This window comes from Pangasianodon hypophthalmus, chromosome 2 (assembly GCF_027358585.1).
Source record: "Pangasianodon hypophthalmus isolate fPanHyp1 chromosome 2, fPanHyp1.pri, whole genome shotgun sequence".
Lineage (NCBI taxonomy): Eukaryota > Metazoa > Chordata > Actinopteri > Siluriformes > Pangasiidae > Pangasianodon > Pangasianodon hypophthalmus.
The window spans coordinates 26,348,561-26,366,642 of NC_069711.1; the positions used below are offsets into that span (position 1 = coordinate 26,348,561).

General features: G+C 40.5%; 1 protein-coding gene across 1 annotated transcript; it reads right to left on the reverse strand.

The window, feature by feature from the left end:
• Window positions 1–22: 22 nt before the first annotated feature.
• On the reverse strand, window positions 23–8,339 carry ccdc80l1 (coiled-coil domain containing 80 like 1). Its single transcript, XM_026933069.3, has 8 exons — window positions 8,156–8,339; window positions 6,009–7,890; window positions 5,709–5,865; window positions 5,467–5,603; window positions 5,212–5,363; window positions 4,601–4,704; window positions 2,850–2,933; window positions 23–975 (listed from the first exon to the last, which is right to left on the reverse strand). Exons 2-8 carry the CDS (start codon window positions 7,815–7,817, stop codon window positions 677–679), a joined length of 2,742 nt encoding a protein of 913 aa, XP_026788870.3. The 5' UTR covers window positions 7,818–7,890; window positions 8,156–8,339; the 3' UTR covers window positions 23–676.
• Between the last annotated feature and the right edge of the window lie 9,743 nt (window positions 8,340–18,082).

Here is an 18,082-nt window from a genome sequence, read left to right on the forward strand (position 1 = left end):
TTAACAATAATATTTAAAGCGCAGGGCCATTTTTAATATGTAGTGTGAATATCAGTCTGTTCAATTTATTGTCCTGGTAAAGACAGTACAATTAACGAATATGAGTAACACAATTATTTAACACTGATCTAAAAAAAACCCGTATAAAACAGAATACATTCAAAGTACACCATTCATTCATTCATCTTCAGTATCTGCTTTATCCTGGTCTGGGTTGTGGTGGGTCCGGAGCCTATACCATTGGCCATGAGGCAGGAACACACCCTGAATTGGATGTCAGTCCATTGCAGGGCACCATGCACACACCTTCACACCTAGGGGCAAATTAGTATAGGCAATACAGAAAAGTCAAAGGAAATCCACACGGACAGGGGGAGAACATGCACATGCACAAACTCCACTCAGTCACCTGGGCTCAGGATCAAACCGGGGACCCTGGAGCTGTGAGGTGCCAGCGTACCACCACCTTTTAAATTACACTAAATTGTAGTTCTTATAACACTGATGATAACAAGTCAACTACCCAAACAAAACAAAACAGAAAAAGAGAAAGGCCTCACAAATAAGAGTAATGCTACAGAATAAAACCATGTTAGTGATTATTCAGTTTATCACATTTATCAAAGTCTAGCTGCTTTTTGGACCTCTGGCTGTCTTTTCTTCTTTTACCACTGGTTTAGTAACCGTAACCACGATGATAGCCTTCATGATATTCTTCATGGTGACCGTATTCTTCTTCAGGGCAGCGCATGCCCAGTGACAGCTGGATGGCCATCTCCTGCCTGCGCAGCTGCATGGAGTCGATCAGCTCATAGATGATGGACATGGACCACATGGGTGAAGGGTACCATGACTTCACATTGCCGTCTTTGCCCACCAGCAGCATGGAGAAGTAATCTGCACTGATCTGGAAGTAGTTCCTGATGTCATGCACTAGGGAGGCAGAAAGGTCCTCACGCTCCACCGTTGCACTCCCTGCAATATCGAATGGGAAAAAACATGGATTAAATGATATCGATGACCAACAAGCACAAGTTATTTACAAAGACACTTTATTAAGAACCTGTACACCTGCTCGTTCATGCAATTTTCCAATCAGCAGCAGTGCAATGCATAAAATCATGCAGATACAAGTCAAGAGCTTCAGTTAATGTTCATATCAGACAATATTATCTTAGTGCCTTTGAATGTGGAATGGTTGTTGGTGTCAGATGGATTGGTTTGAGTATTTCAGAAACTGCTGATCTCCTGGCATTTTCACCCACAACAGTCTCTAGAGATTACACAGAATAATGCAAAAACAAAAAACATCCTTTGAGCAGTAGTCATGCAGGCAGAAATGCCTTTTTGAGTTCAAGCTGGACAGGAAGTCTATGGTGACACAACCACTCTCTCCAGCTGTGGTGAACAGAAAAGCATCTCAGAATGCACAATACATCAAAACTCAAGGTGGATCGGCTAGAACAACCAAAGACCACATCAGGTGTCACTCCTGTCAGCCAAGAACAGGAATCTGAGGCTATAATGAGCACAGGCTCACCAACACTACATAGGTGGAGACTGAAAAAAAAAGTCACCTGGTCTGATGAATCTTGATTTCAGCTGCGAAACATGGAGATGAATCCACAGATTCAACCTACCGTGTGTCAACAGTTCAGTTTGCTGCTAGTGGTGTAATGGTGTGGGAAATGTTTTCTTAGCACACACTGGGCCCCTAAACATCTAACTGAATGCCGCAGTCTAGCTGAGTATTGCTGCTGACCGTGTGCATCCCTTTATGGCCACAATTTGCCCACCTTATAATGGCTACATCCAGCATGATAATGTGCCATGTCACAAAGCACAAGTCATCTCAAACTGGTTTTGGTTTTGAACATGAATAAGGTCAGTGTATTTTAATGGCCTCTCCAGTCACCAGATCTGGGGTAGAATGGGAGATACTCAGCATAAATGTGCAGCTGAAAAATCTGCGGCAATTTTGTGTTGCAATCATGTCAACACAGACCAGAATCTCAATGGAATGTTTCCAACTTGTTGTGGAATCCATGCCACAAAGAATTGAGGCTGTTTTGAGTGCAAAGGGTGTCTTACCTTCTATAAGTATAGTGTCCCTCATAAAGTGGCTGAGTGAGTGTGTGTTAGAAATGCACACAATTAACCACTGTAATGCCTTATTAATTGCTTAAGTGGAATTCCAGGCTGTGTCTAAATCTAAACCTGGAACAAAGTTGTGGTTAGAGTGCAGGTAAGGATTAGAGTCCTTGCTCAAAGGTGGATCTCAGGGCTTTTACATCATTTCATACTTTCAGACTCTGATATGCTGCAAACAGTTTCAATGCATAATAGGGTTGCCAGATTATTGGGTACACCTGTCCAGTAGCATGCTCTGCCATTTGGTCATAAGAACAGAATACTTTTTGCCTGGATATGGATTCTAGAGGATACTGAAAAACTGCGCAGAAAGCTATCCCTTTCCAGTTCATCTTAAACATGCTTAAATGGAGTGAGATCTAACAACTGTGCAGTTCATCGAAGAAGCAACCAACATCGACCATCACCTGAAGTAACAGGTTAAGCGGCAAAATTCAGAAGTGAGGCTGAATAGCAAGTTCCAATATTTGCACCCTGAGCCAGGAGTTCAGTTAAGAACATTAACAATTTAAGAACATGCTGTAATTTATTTAATTTATGTGGACTTACTTTTGGTCATGAATTTAACAAACATAAAGTCATTCATGGTATGTTAATGCTAACTAATGTACTATATTTTCAGTTAAGGGAACCTTAATGAAAAAAGTCACCACCCTTTTTTTTCTAAGGGTGTGTGGATTACAAGTCACCCGTCTTACCATTGATTGGATAGAGCTCCAAGACTCCACCCATGTCCTCCATGGCCCTCCCAGTCAGCTTTAAAACAGACATGTGACGCAGCCCTGGAGCATGAGAGAAGACACACTTGTCATTTCACACAGGAAGAGGGCTCACAAATGGTTCTGGTTAGCAAGTTAACCCAGATGAGGATGGGTTCCCTTTTGAGTTAGTTCCTCTCAAGGCTTCTTCCTCATATTGTCTCAGTTTTTCCTTGCCACTGTCACCTCTGGCTTGCTCATCAGGGATAAAGTTATAAATTTAAAACTTATATCCTGAATAAATATATATACATTTCTTTAAAGCTGCTTTGTGACAATGTCCATTGTTAAAAGTGCTATACAAATAACATTGAATTGAATTACTGAGTTACTGGAACATGATGAAAACAGACTACAAGAACATGTTCCCATAGATGTTCGTTACCTCAAAAGCAGGCAGGTAATTGGAATTAAAGACATCTGTTTTTTTTTACTTTTTGGTCTGTAAATGAGCACCTAAAGGGCATCAGTCAGGCTTTCATGCTCTGGACACAAAGTGGCCTCTACTGCATGGCTGTGCATGATCCTACAGGACCATCATCTTTACGTTTTTGAAATCAGCATCATCTTTATTTCATTAGTGACATCGACTGTACAAGTGTTCAGATGGGGGCTACTTCACAACATACAAGAAACAAGAAACAATAAAGCCAGCAAAAACAGCCAAGAACATATTTTTTTCAACAAGGCCGTTTGGTTAAAACCCCTGCCAAGCGCAGCAAAATAAAATGGCAACAGTACACAGGTTCAATAATTGGCAGAGTGAGAGAAAATCCCCTTAGGGAATGTTTGCAGATGTACTTCATTGTATTTAAAGAAAGCATCTGATACCCAATGAGTCATGAAATGCAGTAGAAGCCAATGAAAACAAAAAAACTTGACTATTTAACATCAGTGAAAAATGAGAAATGAGAAAACACTAAAATGTGCAGTGCAGGCATACTCTAACACCAGAACTGGAAAACTGTCACCACCTCTAGACCATAATACTGACATGGCAAAAGCTTAGCAACATTAACTGAGCATAAACTGGCCATGTTCTCTGCCAGGTTATAAGTGGGTCACACTGGCATGTATCTTGAACCTTATGTTCACACTCGCAGGCGACAACTGCACTGTCCAGCGTTTTTATTTTTTGTTTGTTTGTTTGTGTTTTGTTTGTTTTAGCCCTGATGAGAAACGGTAGTAGCTAACTAATTAAACACAAATTAAATAATATACTAATCAGTGTGAAAATAGGTCGTTTGATTTCATTTTAGAGGCAGATTAGCAGCACAAGCTAACTGTATTAGCTATGTACACTTAGCAGCGGCACCAACGGTCTCTGCCTCTTCTTTCTAAGTTTTATTTTTCTTTGTAAAGTCTCACATTTAAGGATGAGTTTGTATATTGAACTAATTGTGAACTAGTTGTAAGTGGGGAAGTTGTGGGGAAGTCATACTACACACACAAACACACCATAGGACTGGTCAAAAGAATCAATTGAGCCAACTGTTCAACTGGATTTGCTGCTGTAACACATCATACCTAATTTACATAGGATTGAGAAAATCTCAATTCAAATGTTACTTGTTACTCTGTCACTGAAATCGTGGCTCTGTGTCACGTGTGTATGCATAGAAAATGATCGGTGTGAATGTAGGGTATGTTATCCAAAGACAAAGCCGTAAACATTTATTTAACTATCTCACCCAAGTGGCAGGCCTGACTGGTCAGGGCATGGAGCTGCTGCTGATATGCCCATTCCTCATCATCAGGGGTGGAGATGACAAGCAGTCTTCGTCTCCAGCGAAACCTTGAGCAACAATGAGATAAATACAGACAAGTCAAATTTAAGCAATGTGTGGTCCAAATGTTACATCACTTTGTGTTTATCTGCTCTGAATGATAATTAATTTTAATTTAATCTGCAATATGCAGTCAAGTGCAAATATTTGTAATCTCCATAGTTTTCCAATAAAGGATGCTAAAAATGAAATGTGGGTGTATCTTCCAACAAAACAACAGTCTAGAACATAAGGGAAAAATTAACAGAAAAAAATCTTTTTCTTGCCACAACCCGCTCATCAGCCTCCACACAAAAGAACTGAAGGTAGTTATAAAGACATTGTTAGAGCATATTTATATTATACTGCACAGAACTACAAAATTATAAAGTGATTTTAACTTTACAAACTTTTGCACTTGACTGTATAGTACGTTTGGTCATTGTAGCAAAGTCTAGTAGACTAAAAACAGCAAATAATCAAATGAATTATATAATATTCATTATCATATATTATCATCAAAAAGCACTGGAAACCTAGAGAGGAAATTCTCAAGAGTTCTGGATTTGTCTTCTTTTTTGCAAGCAATTCCAAGCTTCCTCTGAAGCTCCATCTCTTTGAGGCGTGAAGAGAATGTGTCGATGTAATCAAACACTGCCTTCATGATAATAGGAACTTCATACTGTTGCTGTGACACAGAAGCAAAACAGGTAAATCATTAAAATCTGAAGGATTGTGAAACTACCTCTCATGCCTTCTCAAATGGCTGACTTGCCGTAAAGAAAACAAACCTTCACTTTCATGTCAAAGTCGGTGAGCACCATGAAGAAGTCATTGTAAACCATGCCAAGCTCCTTCCGGAAGGCTGTGATGAGTTCCTGGTTGATGAGCTCACTGACTGGCAAGCTGCGCACTGGCCTGTCCTGCTCTGTAAACCACAGAACAAAAACACAACACACAAAGGAAGTCTGAATAGAACAAATGTCCTGAGTATTGATGGAAAAATAGGCAAAAGGTCAAAAGCTGAACTCACCCATCTGGTAATGGTCTATTTTCATGGTCCCGTTGGCTAGAGGGCCAAAAATGGTGATGATGGAGATTTTGCGCAGAGCCATGTCACACACTTGTTCCAGATACTCATCCTTCTGCTGACTGTACATTTTGTTATTTTCATTGGGAGTAGTAATTACCTGCAAAAAAAAGATTCACACTGAGATGCTTTCCAATGGAAATAAAATTCCAAACTAAGAAGAATGCCACTTATGTAACCCCTATTTAACACATACACACAAATAAAAAATGTTTTATGTTTGTACGTCTATAGTGTACTCACAAGCAGACGTCTTCTTTTCTCAAAATAACTAAGAAATATCTCCAGTGCCCTCTTAGTATCAACAGGCTTTTCTGTAGGCTTGCCAACAGCATCTTTATCCTCAAGGCTGCTCGCTTTTTGCACCACATTTCTGTTGTGAAGATTAACCTTGGCATCCTTGGAGGGTTTGGCCACTTTTTTCTCTGTGTTGTTCTTTTTCACAGGCTTCTCAGTTCTCTCTGTCTTTTTCTTCTTCTCAGTTTTCTCACGGGGGCTCTTCCCTGTTTTGGTAGTCAGAAGGCTCTCCACTGGTTCACTCGCTGTAGGCGTTCCTGCTTCTTGCTCTTCTACGTGTTCATTGATCTGTTCCCTCCCTGCATATTTTCCCCTGGGCGGTTTGTCCTTGATGGGCTTTTGCCTGCGAGCTCCAGGTGAAATCCTATCTGTCCGGTCTTTGTGTTTGTCTCTGTGTTGGATCATTAAGTCAGAGGTAATGGATGGGTTAGTTGCAGTGTGTTCCCTTTGATGGTTGTGTGTAACGGGTTCTAAGGCGCTTAGTCTGGCTTTGTGTCTGTATGACGGTGTGTGTGGGTGTCTATGCACCACTGTAGTCGATAAAGTAGTGGGATTGACAGTAGTTGAAGGCAGAGTTGTGGGTAGTGTAGTGGATGCAGTAGTAGTAGTACTAATAGTAGTACTAGTAGTAGTAGTAGTAGTAGTAGTAGCAAGCTGAGTTGTGACTGCAACTGTTGTAGTTGCAGGTTTAATAGTAGATGTTCGTATAGTTATTCTCCTTCTAGTGATTTTGGTGGTAGGGATGGTGGTAGATTGTGTGGTAGAACTCTGAGAGGGCTTGGGAGGAGGTCTTGCACCTTCTACCATCTCAATATCTTGAGAGCCTCTGTGCACATTGGATTTGGGATGTGCCAAAACTGTCCCAATAGACTGCACTACCTTTCCCTGCATTCCGGTTGCCCTACACCTTTCCACAAACCCTTTCTGTCTGACTTTCTCAAGTCTGCGCTTAGGCGTCTGGTCTATTATCTCATACACAGCCTCAAGCTGCACTGGGTATGGGTACCTCTCCTCCACCTGCAAGGTTTTCCTCAGCAGCACCATGCCAAACTTGCCCTCCTCCAGTTTCAGAAAGCTCATCAGCCTAGGCACTAAGGCTGGATCTAACTGTTCCTCAACAATCGAGCCTTCGTTACTCACACGTCTCACTTTGCCACCCATTTCTTCCTTTCCATGGAACACGATGATCTGATGCATATGGCGGTCTGCCATTTGGCAATACACATCTGGCTTGAGCAAACTCATCATCAGCCTGTAGTATCCGTCTGACTCATGTGGTGCGGAAATGACCAGCACACGGTTCTTGCCTGCAAACCTCGCAAGGATATTTATGGAGCTGGTGCGATTGGAGGTACGGGAGTGGGAGCTTGGAGAGCCCTGTTGAGGCGCAATGGTGTCTGTGTGATCATGAAGCACGTTGGGTTTCTCAACTGGCTGCGTGTTTGAACTTGTTTGAGGTGAAGGTCTGCGTCCTTTCAAAACTCTCCTCGCTGAAGATCTTGAGGAATTTGTAGCCTGATCTGCCTGAAGAAGTGCCGTGTTCCCTGAGATGGCTGCAAAAGTGTTTGATTGCAATTCCATATGTCTTTTCACTGCATGAGTCTGTGTTCTTGTGAAATGTGTGCCTACAGAAGACTTGAAATCTGATGCTTGTGCTGTCCATACCAGAACACACAAAACCACATGTGTTTGAAAGAGCCTCATTGCAGCGGAGTCAAGGGTGGAAAGTCCATTGGCCAATAGCAAGTACAGCATCGCTGTGCTTTAAATGGTCCGTTTTAAGGTAAAAATCCAGTCACAGAGAACAAAAATCCATGCAGATTTTGGCCTAAAATTGATTAAAACAAAAAACAAAACAAACAAACATCCATTCAAGTGAATTGGGGTGTCCAGATACAGGTTTTAAGTCAACATATGAACTGGTGAATGTATTTATATTTAGTGTAACATTAAAAAAGAAAGCAAAAAACAAAACAAAACAGAATACCGAGAAGAGTTTCTAATCCAGCGAGATTTTCAGCTCTCACCTCTTCTGCACATTTAGTGTTAGTGTGTGAAAGTGTGAGAAAACAGCGAATGAATGCTTAACTCACCCTAAAATCACATCAGAGATGTCCTGATCGCCTTCATTTCCTTAACTAACGGTGTACGAGCTTCCCGATCTCTTTCTTACAACACATTCCTCTCTCTATTCGAGCACAGCGAGCGGGACCACCTCCTCCATCGGCTCTTATCGCCCTCCAGGGTCCACGCATACGGGCAGAGTGGAGCAAGCGCGCGCAGCTGCTCCTCTGTCCGGAGCCGCGTAGCCCCGCCCACCGCCTGCCTGCCCGCCCACCGCCTGCCTGCCTGCCTGCAGTACACATCCAGCAATCATCACTGTGTGCTTGTATGCTTGCTCAAGTCAATTCAATTCAATTTGATTTACACAGCGCTTTTAACAGTGCTCACTGTCACGAAGCAGCTTTACAGAAATCTGCATAGAAATTTTGAAATTTGATATTGATCAGTTTATCCTTCATGAGCAAGCCAGAGGCCATGGTGGCAAGGAAAAACTCCCTGAGAAGACATGAGGAGGATCCCTTGAGAGGAACCAGACTACACAAACTCATCCTCAACTAGATAGCGCGATTATAAATCATTTCGCTTCTATAACTGTACCCTAGATAGTCAAAAAGTGCTAATTGTGTTAACAGGAACTTGAGTATGAGCATGATTATTGTTTTAACCTGACGTCTCTCACACCAAACTGAAGTTATTGACTGATCAGTGCAAAATGTTCTCAGTAGTTGCAGTCCGAAGACTATCCAAGGAAGAACATCCACAGCTATCTTTATGGTTTCTATGCTTGTATACTGCACACTCACTGCTCCACTATATAATATAAATGACATACCTTTCCTCATAGTTGTACACATGGGATGGCCAGGGGTGGCCAGTGCCACCCTAGCGTGAAACATTACCACCCCTCAGGCCACCCTAGAAAGACTCTCAATCTCTCACTTTCAGTAACTGCTTTATCCTGGGCAGGAGTGTGGTGGAACCGGGAGCACTATGTATGAGGTGGGAATACCCCTGAGTGGGACGCCATTCCATCACAGGACACCATGCATATACACATTCACACCTGAATGATCACAGCCAGTATTCCTACTGGCATGTTTTTCTGAGGTGAGCGGAAACCAGAGAACCCAGAGGAAAGCCAACATCTCTGGGAAATCTGAAACTTCATTTCATTATTGTCCAACAGGGAGGACTGACAACGCAAGTGTAATATCATGCAGGAACAAGCAAGTTTAGCTAGCTAACATACTGTAACAAACTATTCCCTGGCCACATCATACAGGTGATTAAACACTGGTCAAACCTTTTTATGTTAATGATATTTATTATTTGGAGGCGTAAGACTGGATTTTTTTTTCAGTTTGTTATTAGCTACCATAAGCTAATGATACTAAATTTCATAAGTCAAGTCAAGTCAAGTGGAGTTTATTGTCATTTCAGCCATATACAAGTACACAGTGAAACGAAACAACGTTTCTCCAGGACCAAGGTGCTACATAAGACAACACAGAACAACACAGAACTACTGGGACTACATAAATTACATAAATTAAACGTAAACTGCACAAGTGCAAACATGTGCAGACAGCACAAGACAGAACAGACAGTACATAACTACGACGCCGACCAGTACACAGTCCTGTTGAAAGTGATAAAGTGACAGTAGTGCAAATATTACAGCTGAGGTAGTGTAAACAGTGTAAACATAGAAGTAGCAACAATAATAAGACATGTGCAAAACATGTGCAGTGCATGTGCATAGAGGATGTTCAGTTGTGTTTATATATATGTATGTATGTATGCGTGAGTTCCTTTGGACCAGTTCAGTTGTGTGTGTATATATATATGTGTGTGTGTGTATATGTATGTGTGTGTGTGTGTGTTCCTTCAGTCCAGTTCTAGGTATTTAGAAGTCTGATGGCATGAGGGAAGGAACTGTTGCACAGTCTGGTTGTGAGGGCCTGAATGCTTCGGTACCGTTTACCAGACGGCAGGAGTGTGAAGAGTGTGTGTGAGGGGTGTGTGGGATCATCCACAATGCTGGTGGCTTTGCGGATGCAGCGAGAGGTGTAAATGTCTGTGATGGAGGGAAGAGAGACCCCGATGATCTTCTCAGCTGTCGTCACTATCCGCTGCAGGGTCTTGCGATCTGAAACAGTGCAATTCCCAAACCAGGCAGTGATGCAGCTGCTCAGGATGCTCTCGATAGTCCCTCTGTAGAACGTGGTGAGGATGGAGAGTGGAAGATGTTCTTTCCTCAGCCTTCGCAGAAAGTACAGGCGCTGCTGGGCTTTCTTTGTTATGGAGCTGGTGTTGAGCAACCAGGTGAGGTTCTCCGCCAGGTGAACACCAAGAAACTTGGTGCTCTTGACGATCTCCACGGAGGAGCCGTCGATGTTCAGCGGAGAGTGGTCATTCTGTGCTCTTCTGAAGTCAACAACCATCTCTTTAGTTTTGTCCACATTCAGAGACAGGTTGTTGGCTTTGCACCAGTCCATTAGCTGCTGCACCTCCTCTCTGTATGCTGACTCGTCGTTTTTGCTGATGAGACCCACCACGGTCGTATCATCGGCGAACTTGATGATATGATTCGAGCTGTGCATTGCTACACAGTCGTGAGTCAGCAGAGTGAACAGCAGTGGACTGAGCACACAGCCCTGTGGGGCCCCAGTGCTCAGTGTGGTGGTGTTGGAGATGCTGTTCCCGATCCGGACTGACTGAGGTCTCCCAGTCAGGAAGTCCAGGATCCAGTTGCAGAGGGAGGTGTTCAGGCCCAGCAGGTTCAGCTTTCCGATCAAGTGCTGAGGAATGATTGTGTCGAATGCTGAACTAAAGTCTATGAACAGCATTCTAACATAAGTGTCTTTATTGTCCAGGTGGGTGAGGGCCAGATGGAGGGTGGTGGTGATGGCATCATCTGTTAAGAGGTTGGGGCGGTAAGCGAATTGCAGGGGGTCCAGTGAGGGAGGCAGCAGGGTCTTGACGTGCCTCATGACGAGCCTCTCGAAGCACTTCATGATGATGGGTGTAAGTGCAACGGGACGGTAGTCATTGAGGCAGGACACTGAAGACTTCTTTGGCACGGGGGCGATGGTGGTGGCCTTGAAGCAGGTCGGGACAACGGTGCTGCACAGAGAGGTGTTGAAGATGTCCGTGAAAACATCTGCCAACTGGTCTGCACATCCCCTGAGCACCCTGCCAGGAATGTTGTCTGGTCCAGCAGCCTTCCGTGGGTTGACTCTGTGTAGAGTCTTCTTCACGTCAGCCGTGGTTAGACACAGCACCTGGTCATTGGGAGAAGGGGTGGTCTTCCTCGCCGTCACGCCGTTCTGTGCCTCGAACCGAGCGTAGATGTAACCTAATGATATGTATGACTTTTTTGTAGCTTGCTACACACCAAACAAACATTACTATGGGGATCCTTCTCAGGTCATACACAGATATATCATTTTCTATGGATGTGGTTTAGTATTTTGAACCACCCTAGCTTGCCACCCCAATAAAGTCATTGGGTCTAACTTGGCCACTACATTGTAAAAGGTCTGGCTACACCCCTGGCAAGAACTATCATTTTGTATACTGCAGTCATGTGACTACCTGTAATCAGTTACATCAGGATTACCTTGGACTGCTCTATATCTTCTTATACCACAGCACTATTAAATGCTCAAATCTGATTGGTCAGAAGGTGCTGCTTAATATACTATAACAGATGCTCTCACAGCTGTTGACTGCAAGAAATATCATAGGTTTATATTAATGCACTTGTTATTATACATTATTCTTTCTATAGTAACAAGTAATTTACAGGAATTTATATGGTAGACACTCTGCATAATCTAAACCTAATAAAAACCATTTAAATAAACATGCTTTTATATAACATAGAGAATTGTATAATCATTGATATGGTGACGTTTTCTGTAAGGAGACATTTATTTAATATTTATCTTAATTAATATACATCACATTTTCCTTTCCAGTTTCTTGATAACATGATGAGCTGTTTACTAACTTTAAAAGAGAGAGAAAAGAAAGGTTGGTGAGGGAATGACTGCTTAAAGTGAAAGAGACATTTGTTCTGTGGACATTCCACATCATTCAATATAAATACTTAAAAAGGGTGATGCGTTGTTCATTAATAAATAAAAAATTGTAATCATTAAAATAAAACTGAAATAAAACACTTCGGGGTGGTAACAGTAACTTCACATCACATCACACTACCTTGTCGTCAATTACTTTCCAATAATAGCATGCCCTTTCGTGTTGTATTATTTACTTAGTAACTATAACAACATGTGTAACACGGTGTTTAAAGCCCAACGTAATATCATTAGGCAGCAGAGAAAGGCTTTTAAAAAGTCAAGTACCACTTTAGCCTTTTATTTGGGAATGGGGTAAAATATAAACACACTAACAGCTCACTTGATAACTAGCATTGCTTTTCATATGTAAGAAATATCATGCCATCACAGATTGTTACGATTTAAACAGCTTTTTAAGAACATGCACTATTACTAAATGTAATTATTTGTTAAAATCTGACTCACAACAAATAAAGCAACTAACAGACTAAGAAGTTGCTTAGTTGCTGTTGACTGCTGATGGTTAGCATATGCTTTTTCACATAGGGAACACATTAGTGAATGTACCTTGTTTGATTTAGCACAACATTTAGATGAAAACATTCTGCAACATAACCACAGTCTTTACACATATAGCAGCCTAAATGCAGCTGTTGCCTTCCAAGCAGTTTTCTTACTTTTTTTTTTAAAAGTCCTCAAGGGTGTAGGGTGTGATGTTTATCATGTTAAGTTTGAAAGGTGTGCTCAAAAGCACCACCTTTGCTCTCTCTGTGCTCCCTTTATGCTCCCGCTATGCGCCCTCTATGCTCCCTTTGTTGAAGTGGACTCAGAAGCGGCCTCTGACCCCTTGAATCAGGGTTCAAATCCGGTAAAAATTGAACAAGGTGTGATCAGTTACCTAATTTATGTTTATTTTATATTACATCATTTAAATTTGTCAGTGTGATCTAATAAATTTTTTGTGGAATTGATGAAATTTCCCTGCTAAAAATCCATCTTGGTCCGACTAGCTGCCAAAACACAGGCCAAGCTGGTCAAGCTGATAGAAAGCAAGCAGTTTCTAAATTACAGCTAATAACGCAACATCATAGACAAGTATTTTTTAAAGAAAATAACACAGTACAGTGAGATAATTAGAATCACTAATATTTATTAATCAGTTTAGACAAGTAATAAGGAAGCTGAATACCATATAGGAATAACATACCAGCTGACAAAAATGGTCTACCAGCTTGACCACCTTAGCATGCTTTTTGGCAGCTTGCACACCATCGGACTTGGAGGAGGACCACAGAGCTTAGGACACCATTTGTAATAGAGCAACAGTTCTGGCTGGATAATTCGGTCTGTGTACCGCTTGTATACTGAAAAGATGCATATTGTTCACATACTGCATACTACACATTTGGGTGAGGTTAATTTTGAGTAGTATATGTGATGTGCCATGTGATATGTGATATTCAGTCTGAGCCTGTAAAATTTCCATTTGTCTTTCGGTATTTTGTATTGTTAAATGTTTTTTGTGTATAGATTTGCTTTAGACTACTTGTACTTGTACAGCACGGGTTTCAACTTCAGTTGTTTTAAAATGTGCTTTATAAATGAATAAACTAAACTAAACTAAACTATAGGATATTAGAAGTCATCTTTCTATACCCTCCTCAAGGGCTGTGTTTAAAAAGTTGTGAAGGTGAGAGGAGTTGAAACTGAGATAAATGGTTGTGATAACACGGCGTCTCTAACAGAACAGAACTACGAGATGGTATGGTAGATCTGATGTCCTCAACTTAAAAAAGCTTAAAAAAGCATTAATTTTACTAAAAAGTACCTTAGGCCTTTGTGCATTTCCTGCAATTAAATCCGACATATATCTAAACTGTGCTTCCTTAACAGAGCTCTGATACTGCCTAAGACACTCCCTAAAAGTTTCATAAGATATCTGCAATTTATCTTTCTTCCATTTACGCTCAGCGTGCCTACACTCCTGTCTAAGGGCACAAATGGACCCATCTAGCCAGGGCTGAGCTTTATGCATCACTTTGGATCTTTGTAACCTAAAGGGGGCAACTGAGTCCAAGGTAGTAATGCAAGTACTGTTATAAAGATCAACCAGATCGTCAGGGTTGACACGAATGGATAAAACTTCCACAGCATTTGGCATTTGGGAAGATATGTAGACATCATTGAAAAACCTGGCAATGGAGGAATTAATATGTCTAGAATAGCATGGTGGGTGATAGGATTTGAACAATTGACATGACAGCACAGATTCAAAAACAACTGGACAATGATTGGAAATAGCAACATCGCATATTTCAAGGTTTGCCAAAGACAAAGGAAATGATAGCACCAAATCAAGAGTATGACCCTTCTGTGTAGGTCCAGAGACAGATTGAACAAGGTTAAAAGAGTCAGTGAGACATAAAAACTCTTTTACCAGGGGTTTTGACTGGCAACAAACATGTATATTATATCGCCCATAACCAGAAGTCTATCAGTGCGTGACACCACAGATGACAAAAAGTCAGAAAATTCCTGGATGAAGTCCTTATTAAATTTAGATGGTCTGTAAACCAGTGCACATAGCAAGGGAGTAGAGAAATCAATCTTGAAAAGCTACACCTCAAAGCTTGAAAATTCATCAGTAGACAAAAGTCTACAATCAAAACAGTTCTTGAAAATTGTTGCTATTCCACCTCCACGACCTGCAGTTCTTGGAGTATTAAAAAAACAGTCAGTCTGAAGGAGTGAGTTCCTTTAGGGCCATAAAGTCACCAGGGCTGAGCCAGGTCTCCGTCACAAATAAAAAAATCCAGAGCACGAGTGGTGAAAAAGTCATTCAAGATAAATGATTTACTGGACAAGAACCTAGCATTTATTAGAGCAAATTTAACAGGACGGTCCATAGTACACACAGGATCTGACACGGTATTATTTGTTGGTAGATATTCCAGTGATCTGAGGTTGTTGAAGTTAGTATATATACACACACACACACACACACACATATATACATATATATATATATATATATATATATATATATATATATATATATATATATACACATACATATATATATATATATATATATATATATATATATATATATATATATATATATATATATATATATATATATGAATAATCATATAATTCAAAAGAGACTGTAGAAAAGCTGTAATGTGTGTCTGTTATTATATTATTATTAAGTTAGGAAGTATTAGTTCTTATAGCTATTAGTTTGATTAGTATACTTATAAATAATATCAACATCTAATGACAATTTTAATTAAACAAAAAGTCTTCTGTGGGTGGAAATTTAGGGAATAAAGAGGTCTATGGCCAAAATATTATTCACTCATTCATTCATATTCAGTAACTGCTTTTCAGCCTAGCTGCATGTTTTTGGGCAATGGGAGGAAACCAGAGAATCTGTTGGAAACCCACACAAACATGGGGAGAACACAAAAAACTTCACACAGACAGTAACCCAAGCTGTAGTCTCAGATTCCTTCAGATTGGCTTCACAGGAGGGGTCCCCAGTGTTGTCTTCTACTGTTGCAGCCTCAAGGTTCGACGTGTTGTGCATTCTGAAATGCTTTTTTTCTTACCACAATTGTAAAGAGTGGTTATTTTAGTTACCATGCATGATTTTATACATTGTGCTTCTGCCACATGATTGGCTGATCGGACAAGAACATAAATATACAAGTGCACCTAATAAACTGGCTGGTGAGTGTAAATCTGTCGAGAGGGGGTTTGTGAATTTTTTTTTTTTTTTAGTTAAAGGGGAGATAGGATATAGGGTCAGTTCATTCATCTTCAGTAACCACTTTATTCTGGTCAGGGTCACAGTGGATCCAGAGGTCCGAGAATACATGGAGCAAATTGGGAATACACCCTGAATGGAATGCCTGTCCATCACAGGACACCATGCACACACACTCACACCTAGTGGAAATTTAGTGTAGCCAATCCATCTACTGGCATGTGGGAGTAAACCAGGGAACGCACAGAATCTCCACACAAACAGAAACTCAAGCTGAGGATAGAACCAGGGACCCTGGAGCTATGAGGCAGCAACGCTACCCACTGCACCACTGTGGACAGGGTTGGTTGGTTGGTTGGTTCTTTTAAATAGACTACTGTTTGTCACCCTGAAAAAAAATATGTCTGACGGTTTGATTCGAATTCATTTCTCTACTTGAGTAAATCAGTATTATTAGTATCAGGAAGCTAGTGCATTAGGTAATGGACAACGGATAAATCTGGAATTAACATTTAATGTGACAACAGTTATAACGTTTCCCACTTAAAGTATGTGTTTGAAGTTTTGACAGCATTTCTACCTTTACTGACTATGAGCCAATGTAATTTAGGGATGCACACACGAACACAGATGTGCTTATTATGCAGCAACTAATGAAACATTATAGCCTGATAGTTCTAAATACCAAGCCTGTAAATTAGGCTGCATTTCAGAATTGTGCCAAAGATTAGAGGCTAATGTGTTGTGATGTGCAAATAACTTTCAGATGACCTAAATTCAATAAAGCTTTAGGCCTTTCTTATTTTTCCCCCCTTTATCCAGAGAGTAATACCCTATGAGTCAGTTTTCATCCTGCTGGTTGTCTAATGGGACAAGTGCCTTGCAACATATTAAACTGCTCTATTTTTTAATAAGTCTGTGGGTCCTGGACCTTTGAGTCCTGTTTAAATCTAATGCAAGTGTTCCCATACTTTTATGAACACCGTAAAAATAAGTGAATCATCTCATCATGCTTTGCCTGTGAATACTAAAATGTTTGTTTTGTAGTGCTGTTAACATGGTTCATGGTGTACCATCACTGTCTGCAAAACTGTTGGTAATCTAAGTATTACACCTTTTATTTTTAATTTCTTTAATATAATACAACACACGTCTTTACAGTTAAGAACATACATTGCCTTATATAAAGGTCCAGAGGGCTTTGAGCTGAAACATAACCACTTCAGCTATAATTCTTTTAAGCTATTATTCTTTTATTTTTTGTTCTTTATGCAAGTGAATTATATGATCTAAGAGCTTCCTATTAAAAATAACATTTACAAAATCCGGTTTTAACAGGACCCTGTCTGAGATGAGATGCAATATGTCATAAAATAATGCTGCATTTTGATGAATTAGAATTTGCAAATAGCAAATATTTATAATTGACAAAACAGGTAGAATTTAAACAAATTACTAAAAGAAAGTTTGATGAATTTAGTGGTTTTCTGGATAAATAACCCTGGCATTAAACTTAGTGAATGCTATGGTTTGAGTGAGTAAGGTCTAGACGGAGATTGCCATCTATTGGTAGTTGCTCTACTAAAGGAGGATTCATTGGTTAGTTTGTTCACTCATTCATTTTCAGTAAGGATTATATCCTGGTCAGGATTGCATTGGATCTGCATTCTATCCCTGGGAACTCTGGGCATGAGGTGGCAATCTGGATGGGCATCAGTCCACACACATTCACACCTAGCAATTTACAGCAGTCCACCTACTGGCAGAAACTCACAGGGACACAGGGAGAAAATATGAAACGCCACACACACAATAATCTGAGCTCAGTATCACACCAGGGACGCTGGTGCTGTGAAGTGGCAACTCTACCTGCTCCACCACCATGCTGCCAATAATTACTTAATTAAATTAAGTTAATGAATATAAGAATTATTCTGCCTAAAGTTTGCATCAATGATAAAGAAGTATTTTTTGTCTAAAACAGAAGGAACACAGTAGTTCTAATTAATAATTAGTAAAAATAATTAGTAAAAAAAAAAATACCCTCTAGGACCTCAGCCACTCCAACTTTGCTCCCTGACTTACACAAAAAATCC